Below are 17,844 nucleotides of genomic sequence, written 5' to 3'. Positions count from 1 at the left end.
TACATGCACAACAAAGAGATGCAATGCCCCCAACATCAAGTTCCTCACCCATTAGGGGAGGAAACAGAAGTAACAGTCAGTATGTGCCAGCTGTTCAGCACTTGATGTTTTGAGTGCCGATTGGGTGCCAGCTATAAAAAATCCACACGAAGGGTATAGAAGTAGAAGAATTAGATATTTCATTCTAATCCACTCCAGAAAATAAATTTTAACATATACTTTTCAATAAGAGAAAAAATTTAAGTGTGCTTTACCCTCGTCCATATTCATTTTACTTTAGCAACAACAACAACAAGCCCAGTGTATTCCCACAGTGTGGGGTCGGGGAATTCTTTTTACCTTATCAATTTCCTAAAATCATCGCTGTCAAAGGCTCATTTAAGGCGCGTTTTAGCCCTGAAGCTCAGAAAAGCTCAAGGAGGGCGCTTTGCCTCGCTTAAGCTGCGCTTCAGTGTAGGCAAGCCACTAAGGCGTGCGCCTCAATGCCCATGAGTTCTATCTTGAACTGAGCGGTACTAAACAACAAATATTATCAGCAAATAAGTGTATTAGTTGCTGAAGAAAACATTAGGAGTGAATTTGTTCTTTTTTCTTGAAGTACATATATATTTTTATTTTTTCCTTAGTTGCGCCTTCTTTTACAAAAGCCCGCACTTTAACTGCGCTTTGCGCTTAAAACCCCAATCGACATGGAGCGCTTTTTAGAGCTTTTCGCTTTTGACAATACTGCCTAAAATATACACATACAAAAATAACTTGTTGGCCCACAATTTCCTCCATTTAAAACTGAAAGACAGACTTCCAACTTATCTAAGCTGTTCAGAACAGGAAACAAATTCATTCAATATGGGCAAAAGAAAGTAACAAAAGTCATGTATACTAACACGCCAGAGAAGAACATTCTTCACAAAATGGAAAATGAAAACTGACATACCTGAAGCCTATTTGTCAATATGATGTTTGGATACATTGCAGCGACATCAAGATGATATATGAGGGGACATTCTTCCGTTAAAGGATTATCTCGCAATCTCATTAACTGCACTTAGATGGTTAAGACGGTTATGATTAAAAAAAAAATGGTCTGAGAGGAGATAAAGATTCAGCATACATCTAAAGGGTTTTCTCAGATTATTAAGTTACACAATAAGAGGAAAACAAAAAGGAAATCAGGAACTTCCAAGACAACAAATCCCATTCATGTCGGATATGGCCTTCGGTGCCAGGAGAATACTTGTCAAATCTCTCATGCAGCAGATAAAAGACACATAAAGATGATTGAATGCCTCAACTTAGCAAAAACTATTGAAAATGAAAAAATGAAGGTCGCATTACCTTTTCCATGATGGAATTCTTCACTTCATCATAATTTATGACAGATTCCAAATCCATCTTCCCCTCAACTACAATGGCATACTGCAGATCTCTATCAAGGTTGTTGATCAATAGCTGGAGAAGTTGAGAAACTTAATGTTAGTCACTAGTACAATGGAATAGAAGAGCCCTCGGAAGTATCAAAAGCTAACTACAATATACACCAAAAATTTAAAAGGCAAGTCTTCAAAGAATATAGGATGTAGTTAGTGTACACAACAAGAATACAGCCAACTCATGAGTAGTTGATAATGAATTATGAGATATCTATTGTACTCTCTGTCTGACTCGCTACCCTGCATTTGTGCTTTAGTCTATTCCCAAGCCTATGACAAGAATTCTTTTTTTGAGATGGAAAAATAAAATTGTCATTTAAGCAAGGTCATACGCTTGGTCATTTAAATGACAAAATTTGTGATTCAAAATAGTAAAATTAACATGTACTCGCATTCCATCTGACATCTTTATAGCCTTTATACATTTTCACAACTAACCATCAAACTCAAATCTAATACTTCACAAAAACATTAAACTGCTGAGCTCCATGAAAGGCAACCAAGAACATAAAAATTGGGACGAAACGAACTTATTAGATGTACTCATTATAAGGTTCTATATCAAATAATTTGTAAGGGTGAGAGACAACATACCCAGTGTAATCCCACAAGTGGGGTCTGGGGAGGGTACAGTGTACGCAGACCTTACCCCTGCCTTTAAGAAGGCAGAGAGGTTGTTTTCGGTAAACCCCCGGCTCAGGAAGGGAAAAGGGGAGGGGCAATAATAAGCAAACCGATCTGACAACCGAAACAAAGACAACAAGTAGTAACAGAAGTCTAGGGATACGAAAATACACGAAAGACACTAAGTGGTGTATCAAAGCTACTGTCACAAACAAGGACAACACTCGGCTACCTAACCCTTTACCTTTATTCTCAACCTCCACACCTTCCTATTCATGGTCATATCCTCAATAAACTGGAGCAACGCCATATCTCGCCTAATCACCTCTTCTCTGCCCGAACCATCTAAGTCTCGCCTCCCGCATCTTGTCCTCCACAAGGGCCACACCCACCTTGTCCCGGATAAGTTCACTTCTTTATTTAACCCGGTATGCCCGCGCATCCATCTCAACATATCATTTCAGTCACCTTCATCTTCTGAACATGGGAGTTCTTGACTGGCCAACACTCCACCCCATACATCATAGTCGATCTGACTACCGCTCTATGGAACTTACCTTTAAGTTTTTGTGGCACATTCTTATCACACAAAACACCGGAAGCGAGCCTCCATTTTATCCATCCCGCCCCAATACGGTGTGTGACATCTTCGTCGATCTATCCATTCCCTTATATAAGAGAACCAAGGTACTTGAAACTTTCTCTCATAGGGATGACTTGTGAATCAAGCCTCACGTCTTCGTCCACTTCCTTAGTCGCGCCACTGAACTTGCACTCTAAGTATTCTGTTTTGGTCATGCTCAACTTGAAACCTTTAGACTCAAGAGACTATCTCCAAATCTCTAACCTCTCGTTAACACCACATCGCGTCTTGTCAATCAATACAATGTCATCAGCAAATAACATGCACCACGGCACCTCCCCTTGAATGTGACGCGTCAGCGCATCGATCGCTAGGCCAAACAAAAATGGGTTGAGGGCTGACCCCTGATGCAACCCCATCACAACCGGGAAGTGTTCCAAGTCCCCTCCCATTGTTCTCACCCGAGTCTTAGCACCATCATACATGTCGTTAATAGCCCTAATGTATGCAACAGGAACACCTCTAACCTCCAAACATCTCTGCAACACCTTCATCGGTACTTACTCGTAAGCATTCTCTAAGTCGATGAATACCATATGTAAATCTTTCTTCCTCTCTCTATACTGCTCCATCAAACAACATTTTATATTTAACTGATCGGGGACAAACAGTTAACACTACCTCTAATATTCTAACAGATTAACAATTCACATTCTAAGGAGCACTAACAAGAAGGGTGATGTTGACGCCCGAAAAAGGTTACATTGATGTTTTCTCTCGAATTGTCCTAGTTCTTGGAATGCAGCAATAGTCTCTAGCACCTCCTCCTTAATTGTGCTCCAGCATTGTGGAAGAAACTAGAGAGCAAATGTAAAACCATCATGCCCCGAAGACTTGTCTCGTGCACAGCTATCCGCCTTTCCCCTCACCTCATCTTCCTCAAAAGCCCTTTCCAGTGTTGTGAAGAGCGTGAAGCGAGGAAAAGCGACAAGCCCCTTTTCGCTTAAAGCGAGAAGCGAGAAGCGAAGCACTCGCTTTTTTGAAGTGAAGCGGAATTTTAAAAAAAAATATTAAAATAAATACTGCATAGACAACCTATGTAACTGTAAGCAAAAAAATGGCAACAACTGAAACGAAAAAAATTGGGCAGCATTTCGCTGCAATTTAAGACTGAAACAGTGAAAGAAAAAGAAGAAGAAGAAGAGAATGAGAAAAAGAAGAACTGGAGGGGGGGAAAATTTTGGCAGCATTTCGCTGCTATTTTGAGACTGAAACAGTGAAAGAAAAAGAAAAAGAAGAAGAAGAAGAAGAAGGGGGAGGAGGAGGAAGAAGAAATCACATACCTGGGCTTGAACATGATGAACTTGAACTTTAAAAGTGCAGAAAATGGGAACCCTAATCGTCTGTTCTTTTCTGATGCTCGATATGTTTTGAAAAAAGAGAGCTTTTTTAATTTTTAATTGTTGGCAGCATCTTAATATATCGAAGCGCTCGCTTCTCGCTTTTTTGGCAGAAGCGAACGCTTTATAACACCTGCTACGCTTCACAACATAGAAGCGACCAAGTTCCCGCTTCGCTTCGCTTCACGCTTTAAGCGCTGAAGCGAGCGCTTTTCACAACTCTGGCCCTTTCTAACCACTCTCTCTTCCCCTCGCCTATTTGGTTGAACATAATCCCCTCAATTTAAGTCTCCAACTCACTTACTCCATATACAAACATTAAAAATGCCATTGATGTCCCTTTTACCTTCTCCTCTCCGTCAAAAACCACCCCATCCACTTATAAGGACTCTATAAGATTCCTTCTTTTATTTACAACCGCTACCCTATGACTTAATTTAGTAATAGAATCCTCCTCCTTTGACTGAAATGCCCTCAATATCTGCCTCAACTAGTCTCTTACGTTGCTGCTACCAAAGCTAGCTCTCCCGTAACTTCCTCATTCCTCTCCCTTTCCCTTTTCCCTTTCCCTTTCCCTTTACTCAAGCTCCCTCACCCTTTCCACTCTTTCCACCTCCCACAGCTCCCTCACTTTCAGCTCTACCCTCCCAAAGACATCCTTATTCCATTCCTAATATCCCTTTTTTAGCATTTTCAAGCTAATTCGCAATGAGGAATGAAGGTGTACATGTGCCTTCATAGCCGTTTCACCACCCATCTACTCTATCTTAGAAATCTGTATATAGTAAAAAAACGTTTTTTACTTAAAAATTCCTGCCAAGGTGATCTTTTATTAGCACTCTGTCTACTACCAGCGCAGTGCCACCACCAGACGCCACTGCACCATCACCACACAACCGCCACCAACCACCATTTCACAACCACCACTATCGGGCACCTCCACCAACCACTACCACCACTGCCGTTGGAGCATACTTCATCAAACACAACTTTTTTCAGCACTTCATCAAACACAACTTTTTTTCAGCACTTCATCATACAGTTGTGTTTGGACATGAATATAATTTTGGGTTGTTTTTGAAATTTTGCGAGTGATTTGAGTGAAAATTTTGAAAAACAGCTTTTTGGAGTTTTTCAAATTTTCGAAAATTTCCAAAATGCATCTTCAAGTGAAAATTGGAAATTTTATGAACAAACGTTGATTTCGAAAAAAAGTAATTTTTTTTTGGAAAAAAGGGAAAAAATTATTATGTCCAAACGGGCTCTTAGTGCTACGTGTCAAAGTAATAACATTTTCCTTAATTTTCCCTTTTTTCAAATGAAAATACCTTCCGCCTTCCCAAAACTACCAGCCCCACCACCCCCAACCCACCATTTCCTCACTTGTCTTCCCCAAATTCCCCTCTGTTTCATCTCTTCCCCCTATAGCTTTAAAAAATCCATCAAAACCCATGATAAAGAATTTAAACAAGGTGCTCTTTTATGAGAATAACAGAAATTAAACCCTCGGTCGTCTCTTGACCTTCCAAACTTGTCTTACTTATTTTTCTACCATTAAAATGCACCAAAACATCCAATCATTACATAATTAAAAAGGAATAGTTTTTCGTATTTCATGAGAATGAATAAAATTATAAGAGAAGATTAGAGATTTTTTCACAATGGAGTTCTTTAATTCATGGAAACCAAAAATTAACTTTGATTTGCTTTGTTTGGTCGTAGTATAAGATCTGAAAATGGAGGAGGAAAATGGAGGAAGGAGAAGTTGCAATTTCAATATTCATCTCTTTCATTCTCGGATCTGAAAACGTTGTTGCAGTGATAATAATGATGGCATTCTTGGCTTTGTTTGTTGCCCTTGATTTTGGTCTTCTCTTATGAGCTCCATGTATTATTCTCGATAGATGGTAGATGATATTGCTCTCCTCTTCTGAGCTCCATGGCCAAAGAGAAAGCATATGCGAAGAGGGGGGAGGGGAGTGCTTGGGGAAGATGACATAATATTTTTTTTAATTTAATCAATTAAGGTTTATTTTAAATATAAGGAGTACTATTTATTTACAAATGAGTTATGAGTTATGACACGTGTCACATTCTGATTGGCACGTGGATGCAATCTCCAAACAAAAACGAATCAAGAAAAAAGTAGTGTGTACTAGATATAATTTTGAAAGGTTGTGTGTAAGGTGATATTGGTCCTCAGAAAGTGTGTAACAGGGATTTGGCATATAATTCAAGTGGCTACTTATGTATTTTGCTTAAAGATAAATATACACATTCATATGGTGAGAAACAAAGATTCTTAATTATGTCGTGTTTAGATTTTAGAGACAATATGATATGTATTCAGATTCATATATCTTAATCTTAAAAAACGATAACTTAGACTACTGTAAGCATTATCTTAAAGTTTGTATGCTTATCTTCGTTAACAGTAAAGCTCAACAAAGACATTTTCTTCAAAGAAACAACCCAGGCAACAGTGTCCAAGCTAATGTTAGTTCATCTTTAACATAGAGTAGTAATCTGCTAGACTAGATGGAAATATATTCACCTCATTATGATATTTTGTTACGTTTGTCAAAAGGCAGTTGGAGAGCAAATATACTATTCCCTTCAAAGTCAATATTCATGAAAATATAATCAACGGACATCCATGTATTCAGCCAAGGCTTCATGCTTAGTGCCAAAAAGTTTATAGTATTATCAACTAGGAGTAGATGGTTTGAGGAGGAACAACTCCTCTATTCCTTTGTCCCGAAATAGATTACCTACTTCAAAATCCGTGGAGGATTAACAGAAAAAAGAAAGCTTACATAGATTGTTATATTAGTAAAAGAAGTGATTATAGTAATAGTTTAAAATGGTGAAAAAATATAGTAGCTAGTAGAATAAGTCATAAAGTAGTAGTGGCATAAATTTGTCTAATCTGGAGGAAGAGAAATCTTTACAACATGGTTTACCTCATAGGCAGACGGGTCGAGCTTAAAACTAGTTGGAAGGTCAGATCTGAATACACCACTTTCTAGGCATTCCACATGACCACCAATATAAGTCTCACTCTCAAGGAGTTGACTACCATAAAACTTCTCTGGATCAGACTGGTGCTTGTTTGGACAGATAACATTTGCCTTATAAGCCTGCACGAACGAGAAATGCAGAAAAAAAACAAAATAAGGCAGTTACCATGCAGATGAAAAGCGGAATGCATGAGTGGGGATTTTCTTTGTCCTCTTTTCTAAGTCAAATGAATTCAAACACTGAAGAGGCACCAACCATGAAACTAAAAATCATAAACAAGGAACTAACAGAGAACCAGAAAAGAAATCAGGAAAAGGCTTCAAAAGGCCACCTACCTGGACCATAAGAAGCATTTCACACAAAGTCCCACTTCCTTTGCGTAAGACTTCATCTGGCGGCATAGGTATTATGGTTGCAAGGGAGAAAATGAAGGGATGAACATAAGTCATATACAAGTAGTAAGTTGAAACAGCATCTGAAACAGAATATGAAGCCATCATCTGCAAAACCATTATAACAAACAAGAGTTAGGTTATCTAGACTGTACGTCCTCCAGTAAATGAAGTGCAAAAGACGACGAATGTACTCCACTTCTCTATATGTTTCTCCTTTACCAGATTAAGCACTCATATATTTCTCGCAAATCACAGTTGTTTGAGGGGAAGAAATAGTATTAGCCAGAATGGAAATCAGGGTTACACAAGCACAATTGTGGAATGAGCTCTACACTTGGACGCTAATTCCATGGATGAATACTCCAAAAGAATTGGCAATGCCTAACAGAAGTTCATACGAGGAATCTACTAAGGTCAATTCTTCATATATTCTGGCTATGCATCTTAATAGCGGTACTGAAAGAGTGCTGACGAAGCTAATGAAAACATTTGTAAGAATTCCAAAATGCTGTTGAGAGAAGACAAATGGATCACAACCCTCAAATCAGAGAGGGTAATTTATCTACCACATGCAACCAGAGAAATTAATCCTTAAATTCTAGCATGAAATGTGCAAAATGGGGCAGAAATTACAAAGTAACAGTGATGACTAGGAAGTAAATAAACATCCCTTTTAACAGTGAGCAGTCTTTGGACTAGAGAAAAGTTCAAAGGCATGCATTTATGCAGCAAGAAAACTAAATGGACTCGCAAGCTAAAGCTAATACACAAGTCTTGGATCCGGTCGGGCAACTGGTATAGTCAAATGAACATTTGATGAAGATTGTGAAATCCATATATAATTGAAGCTATACACATATATTTTCCATCATAAAATTGTCAAGCAGGAGCTCGGGTCTGTATATTAATCACAAGTCTTAACACTTTTATAGCAAAAGATCATCGTTTAAGTTAACTTATTAAGACAAACCAATTTTAAGTAGCTCATACCTGCGGTTTTTCCATTGCAAAGCGAACCATATCCTCAGGATTAACTTCTAGAGGATCGTAACCCAACTTGGCCTTCGTAACAGCCTGAGCTAGAAGTGGAATATGGCAATAGTTACATCGGAGATCACAATGCCGAGTCAGATATAGTTACAGATATGAAAGTTTATCCAAATATGCTGGAATTTCATGAGCAAAAGAAAATGAACCGGTTTCTTCGGATTTCCAAAAAATTATCCTCAAAAGTACTGTAGGAAACTATGTAATTCTGAAGAAGCAAAAAGATATGTAATCTGATTATAGAGGGAATAACCACCTTCCAGCCCAAAGTGAATCTTTCCAAGCATATAAATTTCAAGCGTAGCTAAGCAGATAATGAAAGAAGAGAAATACTTTCAGCAGATTTGAGCTCTTTAGGCAAACAATATGTGGAATTTCACGGAAAATATAAAAGTTTAGTATTACTTTATCAACCAGCAGCCCTAAAAAAAGCAGAGAACTAGTGTGAAGACAAGAAAGATCCTACTGGAATACATGAAATCTTCAGTAAAAGGTAAAATCACAAGGAATCTGGGAAAAAGAAGAATAAGAGAGTATAAGCAATAAAAATACCAAAAGAAGTTATGAAATACACCTTCAGACCCTGACTTCCTTGAGGAAGATAACTATCACGTTTGACCCAAGCAAAACAATCCAGATGGCAAGCAAATTTAGCACGGCATTCCCCTTGATTCTTGTCACAAGAAAATCCAAGCTCCTGCAGCTCAAAAGAGGTGCAGTGATAAATTAAAAAGAATTTGTGTGTATCATGGGTGTCAGCCAGAAATAAGAAACCACAAAACATAAAAGCAAAGAAACGAAAATAATACTAATTTCGAAAATGACGATTTTACAAGTTATTCTCAACAACATAACACAACAAGAACCTGCAACCTTTATGAACTACATGATTGTTGGAATTACAGCAATAAGCTGCAAGATTTCAGAGAAAAATCAGAAAACAAAAGATTTTTTGGCAGCATTGGTATACTGAGCCAAAAGGTACTTGTCTAATGCCTTAGAAAAGGAAACAAGTCATATATCTTTGCCCCTAGACACAGACAAATTATATTATTGTGAAGTTGATATGGGACAGAGAGCAATGTTAGATATTCAATTAGATAATCAATTAGGTGCTTCGGGAAAATTTTCTTAGACTTTATTAACAGTTATATTATTTAGATATTGACAGGAATAAAAATAACAAAGTAGCATCATTCCAGAGAACCATTCATAAAAAAGGAAAAGAGAGAAAAATGCTCAAAGATAAATTACTCGAGAGAACTAACATAAAACAGTCTAAGAGTAAGGAGCTACATACATCCTTCATACTCAAGCCATAATGAGTTGCTCTTGTCTCCAAAAATGGCCAATCAAAGAAGTCACCATTATATGTTACATAGATGCCGGGTTTCACCACTTGCATATGTGCAAACCAGTGTCTAAGGAGCCCTTCCTGTGACAAAATAATGTTGTACAAGAGTGGAATTGTGATTCTCAATCGCAAAGATATACATTGTACAAAGTTGCAGGAAAAGCCATTACCTCATTTTTCACATTTGTTACTTTAAAGTGCCCTTCATACTCTGGTTTTGGGGTATACTCTATATCCTCTATATCTTCCGCAACACACTGGAAATTCAGAAGAACTAGTTCTTTTTAAGGTATCAGAACAAATAGGTTATAATTGCATCAATTTACTTATCCAAAATAAATAAGCATATTTCTTTTAGACATATTACTTAGGGAGCCGCTCCAGGGAGGAGTCCCACTAACAACAACCAGCTATATAATCTATGCTAAGACCCTAAATGGACAAACACAGTGAAGAAGACCTGAAGAAATCATGTAGATCATGAAACCTATCACTAGTAACTTCTCAGATTCTTATAATGGGTAGGAAAACAAAATCCACAAAACTCAGTTCGGATTAGAAAATAAATGTAAGTTTACATAAACGCAGTACAGAATGAGCACCTCTCTGTTAATAATGAGATAGCCTTGGCCATCAACCATGTATGAGATCATCATTACGGAATCATATTCGGCATCAGGAAACTTAAGAGGAAGCTTCGTTGTTTCAATATCAAAGGCACAGACATGAACTTCAGCTCGCTGCAAGAGATCCGTCCTCTTCTCTAACATAACCCCAGAACTAGATACACTAACATCGTACCACTGGCCACATCTAACATCTAATAAATGTAAATCTCAACGTTAACATCAGAGCACATAAAACAGTTAATCCAAAAATTACAAAAGGGTTGACCAAGAGACTTCAGAAAAATGTACAACATTGGAAAGGACATCACCATTGTCAATAGCATAGCGAACATGGTACGGGACATCATATTCACGTAGATCAGTGATATAATCTATAAAATCTTGACTTCGCTGCTTGCTGCATGTCAGGAAACAATCACCTCAAGATTGACGTACCACCATAATAAAACGTAAATGAAATGATTGGTATCAATTAATAAGGAAATGTAAAACTTTTGAAAACAACTGATAATCATTCAAATGGTATGTGAACTTCGTTATGTATTTAACGAATGTATATTTATGGCTAATAGATATTATTTCAGAATATCAGAAAGTACCTTTTTCCTGTCAGTATAGATTCATATGCTTCTATGGTATCAAACTTCGTTTGGTTTCTCTCAACAATATGTGTTAGATCCCTCTTCACGTGCATCAACTGTTGGACAGTATCAAATGATATTTTTAAATACGATCTGTGTAGGCCAGATAGATGGTTTTTCTGAAAAAAGACAAAAAAATCATCAGAAGAGATACTGAAGGCATAAAAAATAAATAGTGTAGGTTGAACCAGAACAAACAGTAAACAGATTCCGAAAATTTTAACAACAATGTAGAAGTGCCAATAGCTAGAAATTTTTTCACCACAGGATCAATACTAAACCAGGTTGTTTAACCTGTCCTCGCGATGTGCCATTTAACATTTTTACTATGCCTGGAGCAATACAACGCAGATACACAGACCTTGCAAGTGCAATTCACTCTAGATCTACTTCTTACTTGAGCCATATGCCGACCTACTTTCCCTGTTTACTGAACCATATTAAGAAACTATCCAGCTATTTAAAGTTTCCTTGAGATTAGACAACTCTAAATTTTATACATTTGTAATCCATGGAGAAATGTTGAGCTTGTAAGCAATAACACAATACTAGCCGTCTTAGATAAAACTCTATCAGACTATCCAGTACAAAGAGGAAAAACGCTAGACTAGCCCCTAGCCTACAACCCTAATGCTCGACCTCCAAACGTTCCTGTCAAGAGCCATGTCCTCGGAAATTTGAAGTCGCGTCATGTCATGCCTGATCACCTCGCCCCAATACTTCTTAGGCCGCCCTCTACCTCTTCTCGTACCTGCCAAGGCCAACCGCGAACAACTCCTAACCGGCGCATCTAAGCTTCTTCTCCGCACGTGCCTGAACCATCCAAGCCTCGCTTCCCGCATCTTGTCGTCCATGGGAGCCACGCCCACTCTCTCCCGAATATCTTCATTCCTAATCTCATCCAGTCTAGTATGCCCGCACATCCATCTCAACATACTCATTTTGGCTACTTTCAACTTCTGGCTATGTGAATTCTTGACTGGCCTAACTACTTCTGCTTCTTGTAAGAAGCTAGAATTTGTACCTTCTCCCCAACAGCAGAAAAACTGCTTCTGCTGCTGCCAAAAGTATTTTTTCATTTTGGCCAAACACCATCTTTCAAAAAGTACTTTTTTGACCAAAAAAAAGTACTTTTGGCCTCCGAGAAGCTTGGCCAAACAGGCTCTAAACCTCCTACAAAATCTCAACAGCTCAAAAATGTAGGAATTGCTATGTGTTTCGAGCTTTCTTGAAAAGGAAGCACACTAATATATGGGATAAAAGTTAAATTAAGTTCATTAACAGTTCAAAGACAACTTATATACATCTCCATGCAGTTGCATCCAATGGTGTGGCCAATGAAGTGGATTGAGTACCATGAAGTCTCGGGTTCAAATCCCAACAAAGGCAAACACACTAGGTAATTTCTTCCAATTTGTTCAAGCCTTGGTGGACAGAGTTACCCGGCGACCTATGTTGGTGGGAGGTAATAAGTATCCCATGGAATTAGTCCAGGTGTGTGCAAGCTGGCCTAGACACCATGGTGATCAAAATATATATACATCTCCAAGCAATTGCCCCTTGTACACTCTTCTTTTTTTGTGGTAGAAGAATCAATGCCACCACCTTTCTTTCATTAAATAAAAAGAAAGTAGGGAAAGCTAGAATATAAGTTCCTTTTTAGTGTTTTCTTTTGAGGATAAGGTGAAGATTTTATTAAAACAGTATCAACCTGTGTAAATACAGAGATAGTGCTGGCTTAAAAACATTAAAATCCTAAGCAGTTTAGCATGTCCAGCATGTTATGTAAATTCACTACAACATTTTCATCTTTCCAGTAGTACAAATAATGCAAACAACGATATTCCACAGACTGCAGCTGCTCCTTCTTGCCTTCAAAACACCTCTTATTTCTTTCTTTCCATACAGTGTAATAAGTTATTTCTCATGCTTATTTCACCATAGACAAGGTAAATGGTTTCATTAAATTACTTGTTAAGCTGTTTCCTCTTACCTAGTAAATCCGAAAGGAAATACCAAATGGAGGGTGGAGGGGGTAAATGATTTTCTAACAGTGTTAGTTACGACTTATGAATAAACACCAAAATATCCAACAATTTTCAAAGTTCAAAAAAAACCTAAATATAGCTTGATAAAATTATATCAGCATCATTCAAGTCTAATAGTTTGAGCATGTTTTTTTATTGTTAAAGGTTCTATATCGATTTCAGCAGCAAGAATGTGCTGTAGCCTGTGAGATAATTACAAGGGGGACTGCATACAATTGTGTAATGAGCTCAAAAAGTTCAACAGTTTGAGCATGTTTTACAAGCTTAAACACATAACAACATAAAACACCGCATTTTTTCTGTGGTTCCAGTTCCCCAAAATCTATATACATCTCCAGACTCCAGTTTGCCACGTCGTGACAAGACATGTGACCTATTTTCTCTAGTGCATAGCATTCAAACAATGATGACTCCACTGACAAAATATTTTAGTAACAAGAAATGGGAAGTGATAGAATGCAAAATCAAGTTATCGGCCAGCTGCATTTCTGGGCGCACTTTACCCATCCAATAGATCTTTTTATTTTGTGGGGGAGGTGGGGTGGTGGGATCCCACTCATATGCACTCTACACTCCATCAACATGGAACTGTTGAAAGTGAGAGCACTCGTGAGAAAAGCAAATCCTAACTTTGATGTTGAGAGACTTACAAGATCAAGATCCTCTTTCTCTAAAATTTCAATGTCTGCAATTTGAGATTCATATCGCCTTCTCAAATATGCCTCGACATCCATTTCCATTTTATCCTGTCAAACAAAAGCACAACAATCAACAAAAATATGAAATTTGCACCAGAAAAAAAAAAAAGGAGCTCCTTCCACTCTTTGAGAATAGAAAGCTAAATCATTTCAAAAGAAAAATCACTGACCTTTGTTGCCACGTAAAAGTATGGCCTGAATTTATACTTCGCTTTGAATGTTGAACCATCCTTCAATCAAAAATTCCCACATAAAAACCCACAGAGATTAACAATTCATTTTTTCCTTTCTCGAATCAATAAACAAACACCATAGTAAGAATATTCTATCAATAACTCACAAAAAATAACATTTTCTTTTTTTCACATAAATAAGCAACAACATCACAGTATAATTTTTACCTGACAAACGAAATAAAGATCGACGCAACTGTACACTTTGCGAGTCTCCTGATCCTCCCACGACGACTACAAAATTGAACCAGAAAACATAAAAGAATTAAAATTCATTTATTCATTAAAATTTCCACACAAAAAAAGAGGTAAAATTTGAGGTGTAGTAGTACAGAGGCCAGAGTGAGAAGCCAGCCGAGTCGTTTATCTCCTTCGGTGAAAACATCGAATCCGAGCTTGGATTCGAGTTGTTCTTCGGAGTTAAGGATGAGTTTCTGCTTCTTTGAAATCCTCGTGGTGTCTCGCCAGTCCTGGCGCCGGTTATCTCCACCGCCGTTCATCCTTTTTCCGATGTGAACGCCGGCGAGTAAAGTATAGTTATTGAGCTGGGGAAGGGATTGAAATCGGAAGTTGGAGATAGAGTTTGGTTTTTTTATTTGAGTATGTTAGGGTCTGAAATTCCACTGAAAAGAGGGAGCAAAGGGAGTGGGGGGTGACTCTCTTTCCCGCGCTTTCTTTTTTCTATTATTTTATTTAGCTCTGAAATGACAATGTTGCCCACGGTCTTCTTTATGAGTGAATTCTACTTTAAACCATTTGGGTTTGGCTCACTTTGGCTACAGACCTATCATACAATTTTCTACCTCCTTGTTTCGTTATACATGTGCTAATTGATATTTTTATACGGGATTGAATGTAAAATAAGAATATATAAATTTTTAGTATATGGATCAAAGTATTTAAGACGGATACTATTTGACTTGAGAGTACACAAATCATCAACCGACAAATATGCCAGAAGATCGTAGAAAAATAAAGAAAACTGATGAATTGTTGGTCGGAAAGTACCCATAAAAAAAATGTGTTGCAAAAAAAAAAAATTGGTCACAGGCCATAGAAGTTTCCACCAAATATTTCCTACTGCTTAATAATTCTGACATTCAAAAAAATTCGACAAAATTTAAGTTAATGACGATTAACCGTCGGAACATCCGAAGTCCGACATAACTCCAACATTTAGTCCTAGAAAAGTTGGATTTTTTGAGTACCATGAGTTGTCCAGCGAGCAATATCGGTATTTATGTTTATCTACTGGAGCATATGATTATTCTATGGCAAATATTTGATATATTTGACAAATATCCGTCAGAAAACATATTGGAAGAAAGATTTTTTGGTTGCTGGTCGTCATAATTTTTGTATTATTTAATTATAAATGCTTTTGTCAAAAAAAAAACTTGGATTATACTCATCAATTACATGCTCCGAAGTCATTTGACTTTGATCATGTAATAATTAGTTAAGAACAAAAGTTGATCGTTAAGTTGGGACTAGTGAGATTAACAAATTTATTGTATCTCAAGAAACTTAACGCGTGTCTTTGATCATATAATAATGAATAAGAACATAAAGGAGAACGTCAAATTGAGAGGTCGTGAGATAGTTGGCTACCTCATTCTCGTTATAAAAGATAAGAATGTATGTATTTGCTAAATTTAAACTATGGCTAACTTTTAAATATAGTCAAAAAGTAGTTATACTATGCAATTTATAGTGTCCGACTCTCGTACAGAAACTTGCAAATATCTGACACCATAAGGGGTAGTCTTAAAATTTTGTCACCTGCTTATCTCAGCGGAAATGGCACGGGGTGGCCACTTTTTAGGCTGTTATTTAGGACCCGTTTGACCATAGATTTTACCAAAATAAATTTAGATTTTATTTGGCAAACACATGTTTGGTCATAGATTTTGCCTACATTTTGGCCAAATCACAAAACCAGCTGGGCCAAAATATCACTATTATATTTTTTAAAAAATTGCCCCAAACTTTTGTATTTTATAAAAGAGTCTACCATTTATTATTTTGTAACGATGTTGCTTCGTCGGTCTCATCTGATAGTGTATCATATAGTTCATTATAAAAGTAATAATTTTGTATCAAATTTATTTATGTTCAGGAGTATGGTTTACGATAATATAATGAATGTTATTGATAATGGTATTGTTGGGTATTTGTGATAGTTTTTAGCAACTTGTGGGTATAAGTCATGTTTCATATTTTTTCAAACCAAAGTTCACCCAAAACAGATGTCCAAACACATTTTCATCTACAAACCAAACTTCACCCAAATCAGATTTTTCAGAATAAATTTGGGAATCTGTGGTCAAACGCTAGCTTAGTGTTTAGTCACCAATTTTAATGCTGAACAAAAAAAGTCACCACTATGTTATTGTTATACCCCATATTTTTGTATGTGAAAGTACGTCGTAAGTCAATTGATGTAAGCTCGAAAATGAGATCCTATTTGAAAGTATATGAAGTGATTTAATGTTGTTACACCCCGTACTTCAGAAGTCACTGTCATTATAGGATTATCTAATGTAAACTCAAAAAGGGCGAAATCATTCCACAATGATAAGAAAGGTTTAGTGAAGTATTAAGTAAGTTAAGATGAATATGAGACTTATTAATCATGATTTAAATGAGTTTAAAGTCATGATATGACTGTATATGATGTTTGGATATGAAATATAAAGTTTGGGAAAATCGGATTTAAGTTGCGGAAAAAATCGACTAAGGAATTATTGTGAATTATTGTTGTTGTTTGGGTTGTTTGGTAAATTTTAGTAACTTATGGGATGTAGTAAAAATAGGGGAGGTGATATCCGTTTTCTTGTAGAATATTGGTTTTGAAATATGAGAGTTACAATAATTATATGATAACGACGAAGTCGAGTTAATCATTGTAGACGTAAGAAGATCATATTGAGCTTGGTTGACGATTGGAGAGAAGATTGCAAATGTATGTTAAGGCTATCCCTTCTTTCCTTTTGGCATGATCCATATGATGCAACGAAACGAGCAAGCACGCAACTTTCACAAATGATTCTATTCCTATAAGTACTAGGGTTGCCTATGTTCTTGAGTCCCCATATGTCCAACTGTCATATCGTCTGTTCATGGGTCTTATGACATTCTGAGAGATCTTATTGACTTACTTCCTTATACATTGCATTCATTTATACATGTACATTGACCCATGATCAAATGGGCTTTATATACGCATATATTATATGTATATGGGGTATGGGGAAAGGTTATGGCGTTATATACGCACATCTACCTGATCAGCTGACATAAGTTAATGATTTCGCCCACAGTGGCTGAGATGATATGATGAGATGCCCTTAGAGGCTTGATGATGTTATGTATGCATATATCTATGCATCGTATGGCATTTATATGCACATGCATGACATTATAAATTTTTCATGATTCACAAAGCTATTCAGAATTACAGGTTGAGTTCTCTACTCTGTGTTTCTTTCATGTCTTTTATATACAATTGTCATGCCTTATATACTCGGTACTTTATTTGTATTGGAGTCCCTTTGCCTGGGGATACTATGTTTCATGCCCGCAGGTCCCGATAGACAAGTTTACAGTCCTCCTGGTAGGCTATAAACTTAGCGGAATGTGTTGGTGCACTCCACTTGCTCCGGAGTTGCCTATTTGGTCAGTATGATTTGGACATGTATTGATTGGTTGGCGGAGCCATATCTCAAACTTTGTGACATT

At 37.1% G+C, this 17,844-nt stretch overlaps 1 protein-coding gene across 1 annotated transcript in view; it reads right to left on the bottom strand.

The window, feature by feature from the left end:
• The window catches only part of LOC104119602 (DNA polymerase epsilon catalytic subunit A), a 47,800-nt gene extending 33,057 nt beyond the window's left edge, over nt 1-14,743 (bottom strand). The window contains exons 1-15 of the mRNA XM_009631154.4: nt 14,436-14,743; nt 14,272-14,337; nt 14,041-14,100; nt 13,823-13,918; nt 11,083-11,243; nt 10,792-10,880; nt 10,457-10,674; nt 10,025-10,111; nt 9,801-9,935; nt 9,075-9,197; nt 8,444-8,527; nt 7,394-7,558; nt 7,001-7,177; nt 1,336-1,449; nt 935-1,039 (exon numbers count right to left, since the gene is read on the bottom strand). Coding sequence (XP_009629449.1) covers nt 935-1,039; nt 1,336-1,449; nt 7,001-7,177; nt 7,394-7,558; nt 8,444-8,527; nt 9,075-9,197; nt 9,801-9,935; nt 10,025-10,111; nt 10,457-10,674; nt 10,792-10,880; nt 11,083-11,243; nt 13,823-13,918; nt 14,041-14,100; nt 14,272-14,337; nt 14,436-14,603 — 1,848 coding nt within the window. The 5' untranslated portion in view covers nt 14,604-14,743. The remainder of the gene's footprint in view (nt 1-934; nt 1,040-1,335; nt 1,450-7,000; nt 7,178-7,393; nt 7,559-8,443; nt 8,528-9,074; nt 9,198-9,800; nt 9,936-10,024; nt 10,112-10,456; nt 10,675-10,791; nt 10,881-11,082; nt 11,244-13,822; nt 13,919-14,040; nt 14,101-14,271; nt 14,338-14,435) is intronic.
• Nucleotides 14,744-17,844: the final 3,101 nt, after the last annotated feature.

Source organism: Nicotiana tomentosiformis, chromosome 11 (genome assembly GCF_000390325.3).
Source record: "Nicotiana tomentosiformis chromosome 11, ASM39032v3, whole genome shotgun sequence".
Taxonomy (NCBI): domain Eukaryota; kingdom Viridiplantae; phylum Streptophyta; class Magnoliopsida; order Solanales; family Solanaceae; genus Nicotiana; species Nicotiana tomentosiformis.
This window is presented reverse-complemented; position numbering and strand designations above follow the sequence as displayed.